This window comes from Nilaparvata lugens, chromosome 14, assembly GCF_014356525.2.
Source record: "Nilaparvata lugens isolate BPH chromosome 14, ASM1435652v1, whole genome shotgun sequence".
NCBI lineage: Eukaryota > Metazoa > Arthropoda > Insecta > Hemiptera > Delphacidae > Nilaparvata > Nilaparvata lugens.
In genome coordinates, this window is record NC_052517.1 from 12,565,886 (window position 1) to 12,582,280 (window position 16,395).

Genomic DNA, 16,395 nt, shown 5'->3' on the forward strand with positions numbered 1-16,395 from the left:
AGTATATTTCCTCAACATGCGTTTAGCACTAATTAATTTAGCTCTGAAAAAGAGGTCCTCGTATTGTAAGGTGTGCAGATATCCCATTGAAAAAAACTAAATCCATTTTCATCTCCCAAAAATATCTATCAGGTATTGGATGAATATGATATGAGTATCAATGATTGCTAAAATTAGCTTGGGGTGAAATTTCAAGACAAAATCTTCTAGGATAACCCGAGAGTTTTCTGACCAAACCTTGAAGATGACAAATCTTGTGAACTAGTTTTGATGTATCTTTGCAGTCACAACCGGACTTCAATTATTCTAAAGACTGTTACTTAAATACCACAAGTCCAAAATTGTTGAAATTCCAGTAAGTGACTGTTAAAATATTGGAACAATAGCTCCAGATACATTGTAGTCACTTTAGAAGCTCTTTTTGTACTTTTGAGTACCTATTTCGAAATTTATAAAAAATATATAATCAACTTCCGAAATAATTGAGTTCCAATCTATACCAAAAAAAATGTTTTCCCACTCTCTTAGATTATCAACAGAGGTGATTTCACGCTCTATTATCATTTTCTGAAGAATAAGTGTAGAGTATGATCGAAAAGGAAAACCTTGAAGGAGTTTATGCTTATTTGGATGATTCGACTGTCTGTGGAAAGGATCAAGAGGATCATGATAAAAACCTAGAGAAATTCTTGAACAAATATGGTCAGGTAATGAATGGAGATGAGAGCAGGTTCAGTCAAACTTCAATTACGTTATTGGGACATTTGATTTCTCACAAATCCATCCGACCTGATCCTGACCGGCTGCAACCACAGCTTTCTCTTCTTGTGCCCAAGGATCGGGCTTCATTGAAGTGAGTATTGAGATTCTTTGCTCACTATTCAAAATTGATTCATAAATTCTTAGATAGGATTAGAAGTTGAACACTAGCGGAATCATTTCCATTGTCATCTGAAGATATCAAAGACTTTGAAAGTCCTGAAAATGACATAGCAAACTCACTTATTACTCAAAGAAATGGACAAGAATCACTGGTGGTGAAGACTGGTCCATCAGGCATAGCTGTGGCAGCTACCTTGAGTCTAAATATTCAACCAGTTGCTTTCTTCTCAAGAACCTTAAACGACTCTAAGAAACTGTACTCTGCAGTAGAGAAAGAAAGCTGCTGTCATTGTTGAAGCTCTCAGAGAATGGAGACCTTTCCTCATTGTGAGGAATTCAAATAATACACTGATCAACAAGCTCTTTTGTTTGAATTTGATGAAAGCAAGATGAAAAATTATAAAGTGATGTGGTGACGATTAGAACCCGCACCAAATCAATATGAAATTGTGTACCAACCTGGGAAGTATAATGATAAAGCAGACACTCTATCTCCTGTCAATGCAGTATGCTGGGATGGTGTCAAAGTTTTTGAGCCTCACAAATCTCTCTGCCACCCAGGTATAACTGGAATGTAATCTTAGTCCACTGGATTAGGATTAAGAACTTGAATTACTCCCTGGATGGAGTTAAAAGAATGACCTCGGCCTGCCAAACATGTGCAGAAGTGAAGCCAAGATTTTATAAATTTCAAGGAAGACTCGTCAAGGCAACTACGCCTTTTCAGCGACTGAACATTGACTCCAAGAGTCCCCTCCCTTTCATCCAGGATCAAGAATCGATACCTATTGTCCATGATTGATGGATATTCTTGTTTGGTGTTTGCTTATCCATGTCAGGATGTGAGTTCCTTATCAGTTATTGATTCCTCATCAGACTTATTTTCAATGGCTACTCATAGCCGACGGACTGTAAATGGGGAGTCTTCACCATCTTTGTTGACTACTCCAGGTCCAGTACTTCTCAAGAAAATCTGGTGTGGGGCACTCACACAACTTTCCTTGCCGTTATGAAAATTGATCACCTGCCGCTAGTGTTCCCGCGCATCTCAAGTCTACTATTCTAAGATTTTAGCCAACTGGTGACAGGGCAATAACGCTGGAGAAAAACATGAGGTCTGCTATCTCTTCATAGTGAATGATTTAATAGAATCAACAATAATTTGCAATTGAATAATCAAATTTTCTCGAATTTAAAGCTCATTTTCAATCTCAGGTGAAAATGTTACTGAACTTCAATTGTAGAGATTTTCATGCTCAATCTACTCCACTTGATTTTTTTTGTTCAAATTGTATCTGAAGCCTGATAATTGGGAATCTAAAATCGAACTTTGCATTGATGGGGCGGAGCTCTCTAAATTTTCACAGATATGGGACTAGTGGCAGTTGATAGAGCTTATCGATGACTATTTTGGGTATGAATTCCATCAAAATCGTTGGAGCCATTTTAGAGCAAATCGCGAGAAACCCTGTTTTTGACAACGTTTTCGCCATTTTAGCCGACATCTTGAATCGCATTCGATCGAAATTGTTCGTGTCGGATCCTTATAGTGTAAGGACCTTAAGTTTCGAATTTCAAGTCATTCCGTTGATTGGGAGATGAGATATCGTGTACACAGACGCATACACTCATACACACACACATACAGACCAATACCCAAAAGTCATGTTTTTGGACTCAGGGGACCTTGAAACGTATAGAAAACATCAAATTAGGGTACCTTAAATTTTTTGGGGAGCAATACTTTCCTTACCTATGGTAATAGGGCAAGGTAAGTAGAAATATGTGCGAGCAAGTGAATATGATGGCCTTGTTGAGCACGTTGATCTTTTAGAGCCAAACCCACAATATGCTTTGATACGCGGCTGAAAACACTAGTCCAGAAATTCAAATATTCTTCTCAAGGTGATGTTGCAGAATTGGAAAATAGTTATCATGCTGGAAACACGAGAGTATGGAAATGCACTGACGATGCTAGCGGGGTAGGACTGATCATTCTCAGTACAGTAATATCACGGCACCGAGCTTTGTCTCGAGTACAAAATCATAAAAGCATAGTTAATATTCATTTATTTATACATAGAACACAATTCTTTAGAATGATTAACTGGCGAACTGGTAACTGGTAACCGAACTGGCTGGTAGATCTGGTAGCAGGCCCAACCAGTTCGCACACAAACATACCTATAGTGAGGTCCACATTATAATGGCAGTGTACGATTGACAATACTTTTGCTGTCCTTTTCTATCATACAACAAAACAGATAGCACTATCTCTCTCTCGCTTTGCAATGTTGTCTATTTGCCAGAATATTTTATATTCACTTTTGACAGTGACTGAACAAAACTGAACAAACAATTCTCAGCCGTCATTTTTTTTCTTCATTCTATCAAAATACTAGAGTATACAAGTCGTATAATTGATTTAAAATGTATTTTTCAAACAATGAAATAATTTTTAACATTACCGTATGAGGAACACAAATTGAAATACCTGAAATGACATTTTAAAAGTTGATAACTAACCATCCTAGACTTCATCCATGCTACAGTTAGGCTATAAATAATATTGAAAAGTTATTTCAAAATTAATCCATTGAAATTACTTATTCTCGAATAGGATTCCTATTTTTCTATTATTTTTTAAAGAAATTCGGATATAATAATAATACCTATATTTATAATACCTACCAAATAACTCAATTTCTGTTGTTTTGAAATTCAGATTGTTGTATCACGGTTTTTTAAATTAGCCGCCATTTCAGGTTTGTATGAAAATAAAAATCTGATCTCAGTTATGAAAGCAAATTCTTGAATGAAATTATGGAAAAATATATTTTTTTGATTAATTTGAAATTGAATTGATAATTTTATTAAGGAAATGATAATTATCATCAGATTAAATTTAATGAGATGAATTGAGTAGCAGCTGTGTACAGTCAGTGGCAAAATGGAGAGACTTGGCAACGTTCTTCTCCTATCTTTCTTCACTGTCATTATAACGTGGACCTCACACTATAGGTGGGAGGTCGGCCCAGTCCTGCCTATATATGACCCTGGGAGATGCCCTCTGAGCTTAAGTGGGTTGGAATCTCAAACCCACTGAGAGAGAGAGAAAGAGGCCCAATACAATTCAACTCCTCCAGTAGACGCAGACCACAACAGTACTGTTCAACTCCCCCTCTTAAATGTCTAGCATGCCTTTACTAAGAACAAGGCGACTGGTGAAATATAAGGACTGTGTTGAAACAAAATAGATTTTATTCACGGAATAAATCGACTAAATTGATAATAGATATCCCTCAATAGTATGCGAAAATGTCCAATCAGCTGTCAACGTTGGAACATAAAATTCTTCGCAACTCTTATCCAATTCGAATTCTAATAAAACACCAAATTAATGCCATAGACATAGACAAAAAACATAGATATTATACACATTTAACTACTGGCTGCATTATGAAAGTATGCAATTATCGTCAGATTGATTTTCAACAAAATTATAACTGACTTCTCATTAATGGTACAATTGACACCAAAGAAACACTAGCAATTCAAGTATCATTCAGAGTAATTATCAACTTGTAATAAAATTTGAGAATACTTAATCATAATAGCACAGTACAACCAAGAATAGTTTAAAGATATAGTATATAGCTATATACCATATATATAGATATAGTATATAGCTAGAATAGTGTTTGCTATAGCTATATACCATCTTTGAGTACAACCTATCTCTTACTCCAGCCGCCAACTAGTATACAATGGAAGTAATTTTTACAAATTCAAGGGAAGGTTCGGTCAAAAAATAAATCTATATAAGTGGCCAGAATAAACTCACTCACCCGCGATAATAAACCAAAGAGTCACTTTCATTAGGGTCCAAGACAGCATCTTGACTTATGGTTCAGGGCTAGAATCACACAAATACGTTGTTCCCACGAATTAAGTTATTCACACGAGAATTACCACAGAAATAAGTTCAACGAAATTTAACGAGAAACTACAGACTAACTTTATCGTTCGCACCACACGGATAAGTTTAACTGGAAACAACCTTTATCGTCCGTATCACACAAATAATTTCAACATAATATAACAAGACACAAAAGACAAATTTTATCGTTCATATCTCACGAATAAGTAATAAATAATAATAATAATAATAATTCATTCGACCAAAACAAACATTGCAAAAACAAATTGAAATAAATCAATAACATAACTGGTGTAGCAAACACCCATGCATGCACAATACATGTAGATCATTATAGTCTAAATGAAGCCCCAAAGGTAATCCTGTGTAATCCTGTGGCCGATACGCTGCAACACGTTTAAGAGTTGTTTTAAAGCTTCGATAAACACCGGTCCAAACTCATTGACTGCCGGATAAGAACTTATAAGATAATACTTTTCGTGAGATCAGCTGATTGATTGCAATAGTTCAACAGCTGAACTTAATTCTGTCTCACTTTCACACAGGCACTGGCATATTCAGTTATCAACAGTTATCAGCTATTTTCCCAAAGATGAATAATTATTATACTTCCCATGTCCTTCAGGAAGTTTTCTCAGGAATGAGACCATGTGCAATCGAATTTTTATATTGAGAACCTCCTGTATTGCGAATTTCATCAAAATCGTTGGAGCCGTTTTTGAGATCCGGTGAACATACATGAATACCTAAATAAATAACCAAGTAAAACATACATGCTTATCATGCTAGGATCCTGCCACTAATGACAGGACATGCACGATGAACATGTTTGTACACCATGCATGTTCTGTTATCAGGGAGAGGTTTTGAACTGAAAACAGCTGTTTGACAGTGTTACATGAATCAGGAACAGTAAAATTAACTACTGAAAATTTAAAATTCCAATGACACATGAATAATTTAACCTAGAATAGAGCAGCAAAGGAAGATCAATATAAAATCGAAGATACAAAAACCTGTCCTCACAGAATTTATATAGCTATTAGTGCAACATGTGTGGAAAACCAGTCTTCCACAAATGAGGTAGAATTTGGCCAAAAGAAGCCTAACTGAGTTTGACAAAATGTTTGCGCATCAGATGCACAGAATACTTTCCTCAATACCTACACAAGTTATCAAGTTATGTTGATTTTCAATTTGGGAGCCTACTCCTACTGGCGGTCAAGTTTTATTTTGCCAGTAGTAATCCATAATCAACTCTATCAAGTAAGGGAATGGTGAAGTGTAGGCTACTAGTAAGTTATACAAACGCATTGTAAAGTATTTTGAGAATTTGTAATTTCTGTTTGTATTCTCATTATATCTTGTTCTGTATCATTTTCTCTTTGTGGAAATCTATTCAAATATGAATTTGAATTTTTGGATATGTTATGGACATGAATGCCCACCATACGCCAGAATCGCCATTCCTTCTTCAAGGACACTTAGAGCAATCCAACTCAACTTAACCTAAAACAAATGTATAAATAAATGAAAAAAAAACTATAATATCATGTCATGAAGTGAATTCGTAACTAATGGAAGTTGTTCTGTGGAAGGATATTTGGAGTAGCCAAGCACTAATCATCTATTCTTGAATCCTGCTGGTTAAGGCTGGGCAAAGGCTAAAAATAAACTTTCTACTCGTGATACTTTTCAAAGTTTTTCGATTTATATATCATCAAGCTATCAAAATGGAAACGTTTTTTTGGGAAAAAATTCTCTTTCTTATCATTACTTTTTGAGATATGAGCGCATATAGTTTAAATTTTCAGGACAGGACATTTCAAATTCGGTAAGATATAAATCCATGAAATTTGAAGGATAGATTCTTCATGGTATAGTTGATCTAGTAAAACAAAAATTCTCCAAAAATATAGATTTTTAAAATAGTTATTCAATTCACTAAAAATAACTTTTAGTTGAGCTATTTCTGGTGAATTGATTAACTTTTTCAAAAACTGATATTTTCAGAAAACTTTTGTTTTACCAGATCAACAATACCATGAAGAATCCATCCTCTGAATCTCATGGATTTATATCTTACCGAATTTGAAATGTTCTGTCTCGAAAATTTCAACTTTAGGCGCTCATATCTAAAAAAGTAATTATCAGAAAGAAAATGTTTTCCCGAAAAAAACTTTTTCATTTTGATAGCTTGATGGTTTATGAATCGAAAAACTTGAAAAAAATATCACAAGTAGAAAGTTTTTTTTTTCAGCCTTTGCACAGCCCCAATGCTCATATCAGCCACTGGGCAACTGCATTTCCAACAGCATGCTTATCACCCCCACCCCTGCCCGCAGGAAGAGAGCTGTGCCATGTATCTTTGATTGCAGTCTTGTATGAGAGTTTGTAGAGTCCATAGTCATCATCTTCAATTTAAGGACTGGGTTTATCAATTAACTTGTTCCAGTACCCATCTTGGCTTCCCTACAACTCTTCTTTCAGTAGGTATATAGTTTTGGACTTCAAGTGGCATTTTTCCAGGTGTCATTCTATTCAAATGACTGCACCAGTAGCATCTATTCATTCGATATAGAGTCTATAGTCCGAGAGATAATTTTTTACAAGGCTCTCTCTCTGGAGACTGAGAGGCCCAATGCTCTCTCCTCCACTAATCGCTGTCACTACCTAACAGCATTCTCCCCACAGCTGTGTCAGAATCCAGCATGCTCACTCCTCTCCACATACCTCTTCGTCCATGCTACAAACTGTGAGAGGAGAACTCGGTTTTTCCTCTTCATTTTAATAGTAATATCTCTCGGACTACAGTAAGAAGTCCCATGACTCTACAAACTCATGTACTAGGCATCCATCCATGAAGTACATCTGGTACTTAACGTCCATGAAATACTCCATATACTTCACGTCCGTGAAGTATAGTTGGAGAGCACATGAATGTCACCAGTCATCAGTTTAACTCACTGACATCAGCCACACCAGGCATCAAGAGGTCTAGAACACTTCAGTGAGTAGGAGCTGAAGTTGGTCCACTGCAGCCAATGCGGCATAGAAGCTGAGCACCTGAGCTGCATCATTTGTCCAGAATAGATGACACCAGCTACCTGGAGAGGACTCATCTACCTGGACAGGCAATAGCCTGTCTGAGCATTTGGCATACCAGTACATCACTTGTTATAGTCACCACTCGTACCAGAAAGGTACAAGGAGGGTTGCAAGACCCCAGTAGCATGAGACCATCATCACTGGAGCGATTTTGGAGGATGAGGAACCACTTACTGAGACCTGTGGAGATTGGGTCTGAAGGCCAAACCAGACACCATTCAGGCCAGAAAAGTACAGGGAGGGTACAAGGAGTGCCATGCAACCACAGCAGTTTAAAACCAATTTCACTGGAATGATTCCGGAGAACAAAGAGATTCTTGGGTTCCAGGCAACTTGCAGTGACCATGAGGGTTCTGCTGGAGAACATACCAGTCACCCAGATAAAGTACCAGAAAGGTACGAGCAGAGATATGCAACATCAGCTACATGCGACTCATGACACCAAAACGATTCTAGACTTGGACCAGGCACTTAGACTCATGTAGGCTAGGCTGTTCTGGACCCTATAGAAGTCCGCCGATAGGACTATAGGATTCACTATATGAATCCTATAGGATTCACTGGACACCGCTTGATTCAGAAGCATACCGCGATTGGCCACATAGGCTGTATTAGGGTTCAGATGACACCTATCGACCATTCCCGGTAGAATTCAACTCATTGTTGCATGCTACAAGGATTGATCAATTCTAAGTCTGGTACTCCTACTGATGAGCTGGTTCTTTGGGAGCTCCATATCGCTGTTATGAATTCTATTGTCTCTGCAATCCACCGTGAGTGCTCACTCCATAGGAACTCAAAATTCGACAAAAACCATGAAGTGTAAACATAACCTGATTTTGTACAATTTCTATTCAAATCTTTGGAAGGTACAGTTTTGGGCTTTATGCCTGTTGTTCCATACCCAATTATTTATAGTTCAGAATAATATCAAATGTATCAATGTATTAATATAATGATCTATGTTCTGGAAATATTGTCTGCTCTATACAGTTATTCAACAAATAAATTTTGATTATCCAATAATTCAACACACACAGATAACAGGAATCTTTCACCTCTTTAAACAACCTACTATTGATTCCAAGTCTCAGGGAATTTCTTCCTGTTTGACTCCCTGATATTTCCATATCTTTTATTTTTGTTCTATTGACTGATAGATTTGTTTTATCGATCAATTTTACTACTGAGTATACTAATTATTACTGTACTGTTTCAAGCTTATGACTCCATCTCCACAGATTAAAGTCTTACGAGTTATGAATAATTTTGTATTCAACCTAAACGGAATTGAGAATATAAGAACTATTCTATATATTGATGGAATTGCTATTTTTAGAGATGATAATGAGAGAAAGTTAGAAATAGCTGAAGTGAAATTCCTCAATGCTCAGGATTACACTCATACAATATTTCGTGAGTATTTGAATTCATCCTTTTCACAATATCCAAAATATGATTAATGTCCAGCCAATGACAGATTATTGAGGGATATGTTTGGAATACTATTTTTGAGCATGTAGCTCTGTTTTGGGAAGTTGGAGAATAAACCTATCAAATGTTCCAACTCCTTACCCATTTGTTGAGGGAATTTCAGTGGTTTAAAGGTAACATTTTTCTCTATTTAGGGCATCCTTCCAGAGTTATGACCCTTAGAGTCATGATCGGCCCATACAAGCTGAAGCTTACAAAAGGTCCCACTTGTTTAATGTGTTGAATGTTCCTGTATCTTTTATAGTTTCTGAGAAAAATCATTTGCTCTTGGAAGTGTGACATTTTTTCAAGAAAATATGAAAGTGCTGCTTCCAGTTGCTTTTCATTCTTTGCTTCATAACATTGCAACTCATGAAAAAAATCTGTGCTGATCATGATCTTATAGATCATCAAATTATATTCAGTTCAGTAAGTTCATGGTTCTATTGATTTCCTCAGGACTGTTACCACAGTTTAAGTGTTGAGGGAGGAAGAATTCAGATCACATTCATGAATGAGTAGGCTATGACTAAACAAATTATATGAATAAGTGAAAATGTTTCTTTGCAAATCATGTATGTTATCATTTGTCATAATAATTAAAGGGAAAAAAATGTAGAACAGAAAGCATTACCTGATGCTGCTGTGGTTACTAAATGGATTGCATAAACATTATTATAGTTTTGAATTATTTTGAATAAGGAGTTTTGTGGTTGTAGTTGACAACATTCCTACCTGGAACACTGAAGCAGTTAGGAGCACTCAAGGTCTATAAATACTATGGACCTCGGTTTATATGGACCTTGATTTCTATGAACCTTGAAAGCACTCAAGGTCTATGAAACCAAGGACACAATCCCATGATGCAATGCAAAATAGCCATTTTTTGTCTTTGTAAATCATCAATTTTCAAATTGGTTTAGCTGTGTCTACACCAAAGTGATTAACAAAATGTTAATTTCTCATATTCCTCATGAATTCTATTTGATTGTTCTATACATCACTTATATGTTCTGACATAAACATATGTGTTTGTCAAGCTCTGTTCAATCAAGCAGGATCTTTAAGGATGGAAAAATGAACATTTTGTTTATAACTTCGGAGTAGCGGCAGTTCAAATCAGCTGTTATCATTGTTCATTAGACATAACATGTGGGTGGGTTAAAATTTGCACTTTTCAGCTTTTTGCTACTGCGCTCATATCTTGAGAGCAATGCATTCAACCGACATAACTTATGATTTGAGAATGAAGCTCAATAAATCCTCTGAACTTCTTGCTCAGTGATATTCCCAACAGTCCCTGAGATATTTGCTCTTGACGGAGTGCAATAGTTAAAATAACTGGTTTTAATGCATTTTTTTGCTCTCATAGGGCTTATAACTCTCCAACACTGCATCATACAAAAAAATGCTTATTGTCAGTACATAGAGCATTAAATTCTTCTTGAAATGATGTATCATTTAACCTTTTTGTCATTACTCTGGTTCCCAGGAACCCAGGCAATTTTTGTTTTAGTTATATTTTTTCTTCCATTTGATTTACTGTCTTTTGTGATTCATCTAAATTCCTGTCAGTAGACACTCAAACTTGATGTAGAGTGTAAGTGCTCTGTAACTTGTTGTTCTTGTGAAATGATGCTTCTGAGTCCCTGGGACTCAAGGGTCAGGACTAACGTACCTTTTTTAATTTTCTTTAAATGCACATCTTCATGCAATAGTGATTGGGTTCAAGCAGTCAAAATATACATTTTGAACAGAGACTTCGAGGAATGTACAAATTCACTTCTAGATTTCTATTCCAATGACATTAGTGATGATAAGAATGGATTCATAGTTGGAGATAAGAATACTGACCCTGATTAAGATGATAGTGGAACCAATGAGCTTCATGTGATCCCAGGGATACTGAAACTTTATATTACCTTATATATTTTTCATGTTTCTAGTGGTGTTCCATGAAGGTTTTAGAATCTATAATAGTATTCATCACTATAATTTCTTAGGTTTTGCAAAGATTGTGCAACATGAACTTGAGGGTAGAGTAAAAACCAACCTAAGAGTTGACTATGACCTTCCAATTTTTTCCTCATCTCTCTAGTAGTGTTGCATGTAAGATCCATCATGGTAATTATTACGATGATTCTTTGTTCACTCTATATAAAATAATAACAGAACGTTACTTTTCACTACCCTTGAAATGCAAGGTTTTATAAATTTATTTTTATAATCATAATAAACATCAATTTCTGTTTTGAATAAGCTATTGTTGTGTTCATCAATAACCCTTGCACACATTAGAATAATATTATATCTTGAAATTCAATCATTCAGATATTCAATATGAAAGGAGTGGGTCCCTGGGACCCAGGGTCATGACTAATGTCAGAAAAAAATAGAGTCATGACTGGAAGGTCAACTGTTCCAAGTTCTTGATCCATTAAATATTATAGCAACTTCAATGAAGGGGGTGAAATTTACAATGATGCAGCAATAATTGATCATTTGACATAGAAATTTGAAGTGGGTGTCTGTGACCCAATATTTGACTTTGCAGCTCAATTTGAACAAATTGGTAGATAAACATAGCAAAATTCTACATCTTTATTCCCTCTGTTGAAAGTATGGAACTGCTGAGTTGACACTTGTTGGATCATCATTCATCTTCTTTATAATATTTTTCTATAATTTTCCAGATGGTGGACTTGAATTTGATGAATCATCTGAGGATGTTCACCTACATCCTATTCAGTGAGTACTTGATATAATATTAATATTTGGGATATTGCTGACTGCTATATTATCATTTGGAATCATTTTCAAAAAGGAAAACCATGAGCAAAACATGTATTTTGTGCATGTTATGCAAGTATCAGCTGTTTTTCAAATGATTCCCTACTCAATAATAAGAAGCTTTGTGGTCCAGTATTGGAAAAATAGGTTTCAGCCCGAGATGGATGACGCATTGGTCATAAAAGCACTGGTTACAGAACAACGCTCTTTATTCTCCACCCTTCCTTCCTGGTGCACAAATTTCCTTGGAGAATTTCCCAAATTGGTATTTCGTCTAACTGATTTACAATCTATTGAATTACTTCAGAATTTCACCTTAGTTGCTAAGTTGATACTTATATGCAGAAATATTTAAATGTAAAAATTGATTCCCTTCCAAATTGAAGGATGTTATAAAAAGAAAAAGATTTTCAAGTTGATTTTGATAAAAGATCAATGAATGCAAAATATATGGGGAATGACTAAGGGTCAGAATGGACACTTTCATACTACTACTATTCAGATCTGAGCCAGAACTGGAAAAATCAAACTGCTATAAATTTTTGATGGAATTTCAAAGTTGATTTTAGATAAGTTCAAGTTTAGATTGATAAAAGATCAATGAATGCAATGTGAATTACTAAGGGTCAGAATAGACACTTTTATACTACTACTATTCAGATCTGTGCCAAAACCGGCAAAATCGAACTACTATAAATTTCGATAAAATTACAATGATGATTCTAGATAAATTCGAATCCAGTGAGTTTTAAAAAAAAGAAGGAATCCTTCTACGGAATAGCTGTATTAAGTTCAGCAGTTAATTAACTTCCAGACTCCATGTCCAATTCACCAATTTCAACAAAAAACAAACGTTTTACAGAGATTTTTGAATTTAATAAACATATATAGAATTGTTTCAATAACGCAGTGCTCATAAAATTCACAAATAATCTGGAATTTTGCAACCTAAACTAACATTAAAATCAAACTTGAATAGCCAATTTAACAATAAAACACTACTCAATCTTGCGAAATAAAGAGCTCAACTTCTACAGCTCTAAACAATTTAATGTGCTACACGACCATATCCTACAGGTTGATCATAGAGAGAATTGGGAACAAACTGAACAATTAGACAAACTTGTCAATAAAAATCTATCAGCCATAAAAGTTCCAAGTCAAAGTAATGATTATTCAATTCAATATGATTCAAGTGAATTTCTAGGTAGAGTTATATCAACGTATAAGGTATAAATTTAAGGTACCTAGATTAATGTTTAAGCAAATTATGGCATTCCAATTAAAACTAAATGATTGGCAATATTGTCTCAACACACCCTAGAGCTAACAAAATGACAGACAACTATGATAATAAAGATCGAAATAAATTTCTTACACAAAGAGTTTCTCAGATAACATGAACGAATATTTCAGAAATAAATTAATAATGCCCTGTTTCACCAACCTTGATCAAATATAGTCTAGCCATGGTCGATTAGACCGTAGTCAAAATTTGATCACTCATTCAAACATACAACTGTTCCACCAACCTCGGGATTGATCAGAACTTCCTCGGTCAAATCTGAACATGGTCAACTCTTGTAGCTGTACTTTTCTAAAGTTGGCCAAAATTTTTGCTGGCTTGCTATTGGCTACATCTGATTTTAATTGATGAAAATTACTGAGATATTGCGATTATTCAAATGCTAATGAATTAATAATTATTATTGAACGAAAATCCAAATTGAATGCTGTAATAATATAGTAGATAGATGGTAGCACCTCATGATACTCAATATCAGTTTTGCTGCTTATATTCAGAGGATAATTTGCGCTGAATGCTTTTTTCACTTTACCGTCAGGCCGTCAAAAATTCAGATTACTGTATTTTTTCTGTAATTACTGTACTGATTGTTCTTCATATTCATCACTTCGGGGAGGATCCCCTAGGCCCCCTTCTTATATACGCCCATGGCACAGACATTTTGTATAGTCACACATCTAGAGTAATTAATAATGATATTTCAAATATGAATTGAATACTCTTGTATAAAGTGATCTAATCACCATAATGTTTTATAATTTCTTTCATAAACAAAAGAACATTCCAATTCTAATGAGATACATTGGTTGATGTAAGAATTAAATAACATAGGCCTACTGTGTAATAAAAGAGTAAAGCAAATCTTTTTCAAAATCTTCCTTTATTTCCTATACTATAACAATTTACTAATTAAAAGATTTCGACAACGAACCTACTAAAAATAAGTTACTACAACTAAATCAATCGCACTTAAAACTTTGAAATTTTTCATTGCGTCAAAAACATAACCCACAAACAAGCAGGGTAATTGATCGAACCAGTCTTTTGATCGTGTTCAGATAATTTGATCGCCCGTTGGGCGGCAGTCAAACTAAACCATTTTGGTTTGACCGAGGTCAAAAGAAACTGGTGTTGGTGGAACAAATTATTTCTGATTTGACCAGCTGATATACTTCAACCATGTTCAAATGCCTTGACCGAGGTTCGTTAAGCGGGGAATCAATCACGCAACTTCATCAATGTACAAACACAGTAGCTGTCATAAACATCAAACCCAAGTCCGCGCTGAACTGTCCGTGAACTGTTTACGCTAAATATCCAATAATCGCCAAATTCATCAAATAAAACAGAGCCCAATTCTAACAGAATTACTTCAAAAATAAAAATGTCCACAAATCGTTATAATCTCCCATGAAACGAAACCTATTCCTAACACGATTAAAATGACTCAAAATTTGATACCAATGCCTAAAGCTTACCGGTATCTTAATCCTCTCAACATTATCTTTATATTATAGGCTACTATAATTTTATCCTCCTACTTCTCCATATATAATAATTAGGTATGTCGATCCCGGGATCCCGGTCCATTTTTGATGCTTAACAATCCCGGGTTTTTCGGGATTAGAAGACCTGAAATTATGAATAGTATTTTTCCAAAAAAATTCAATATAGAATTATTCATCTACAGTGATGAATATGAGTTTTTCATGGCTAATTTATTGTTCTAAGGCTCAACTCACATGCGACTCAGGTCGAGAAGAGACTCGACTCTAGTCGAGGGCATGTGTTTAGAATGATGAGGTCGCGGAGACTAGAATCGACTGGTCTGAGTGTCACCATTTGGAAACACATTCTCTCTACTAGAGTCGAGTCTCTTCTCGATGTAATTTCCTTGAAATGCACTCAGAACTTTGAAAAGACTTTAGAAATCAGAAATAAACAAGCACCATCTATTAACTCTCTTATCTGTCTAATGATTCATCATGATAATTATATCTTCTCTTTCTCTATCATAAGTAGAATAGCTAGTTGATGTGAATAATACAGTTGGCTCTACAAAATTTCATTTAGTAGTGGAACAGCTTTTGAAAAAAGTTACTCCCAATCTTGAAGACATATTTTATAGGAGTAGAATGTTTAATTTTAATATTTTTGTAAGTAATGTTTCATTTAAATAATATCCTCTCCCTCTCTCATGAGCTCTTCTTTATCTGCACACACTGTTACTGAACATGTAATTGAGGAGGATCAATTGAATGAAAATGCATGAAACTTTTCGCCAATCCCGGGATCAGTCCCGGGATCCCGGGATTGATATTGGATAATCTCGAAATAACAGGATTGGAAATCAGTCCCGGGATTGACATCGTTTATAATAATGAATAAGAGAATCGAGAATAAACTCAATTGATAAACACAAGAGAGGAATATGCCTGACCCCTTTTTTGAACAATTGCCCACTGTACCTTTTGGTGTTCAGGGTATCACAAAGGACAAAAATTCAGAAAGCAAATTTTGAACTTTGGAATAAAGTAGTATTAAAATCTCAATCAACAGAAAATATAATAATGGGCTCCTCAAGATTCCACCAAAGTAGCAAATCAAATACTGATAACTTTTTTCCGTGATCACTCACCCCAAATTGCCAAACAGATAGCCCTAAACATTCCCAGAACCCGTCCGTACCTCGTCATAGCATACCACTGACTGACCAAGAGCCCTCCGAAATTTTCCACACGTTGTGGAAAATTCTTGGCAACTTGGTCCGTAAGCTGGCGCCCTCAAATAATTCACCAGGGAATTATCAATTGGGGGGAAAATTAATAAGAACATCAATTTCCTTTGTGAGTGACAATCACACAGAGATGTTCTGGATGGCACCCAGAAAGACAAC

The 16,395-nt window shown here is 35.4% G+C and overlaps 1 protein-coding gene across 3 annotated transcripts in view; it reads left to right on the forward strand.

Annotated features, from left to right (window-relative positions):
* Positions 1–2,722: 2,722 nt before the first annotated feature.
* LOC111050932 overlaps positions 2,723–16,395 on the forward strand; it is a 204,077-nt gene continuing 190,404 nt past the window's right edge. For 2 of the 3 annotated variants that reach the window (XM_039440771.1, XM_039440772.1), the window contains exons 1-3: positions 2,723–2,864; positions 9,172–9,346; positions 12,097–12,151. In XM_039440771.1, coding sequence (XP_039296705.1) covers positions 9,190–9,346; positions 12,097–12,151 — 212 coding nt within the window. In that variant the 5' untranslated portion in view covers positions 2,723–2,864; positions 9,172–9,189. Of the gene's footprint in view, positions 2,865–9,171; positions 9,347–12,096; positions 12,152–16,395 lie in introns of those variants that run through there. The other variant, XM_039440773.1, reaches the window with a different exon arrangement.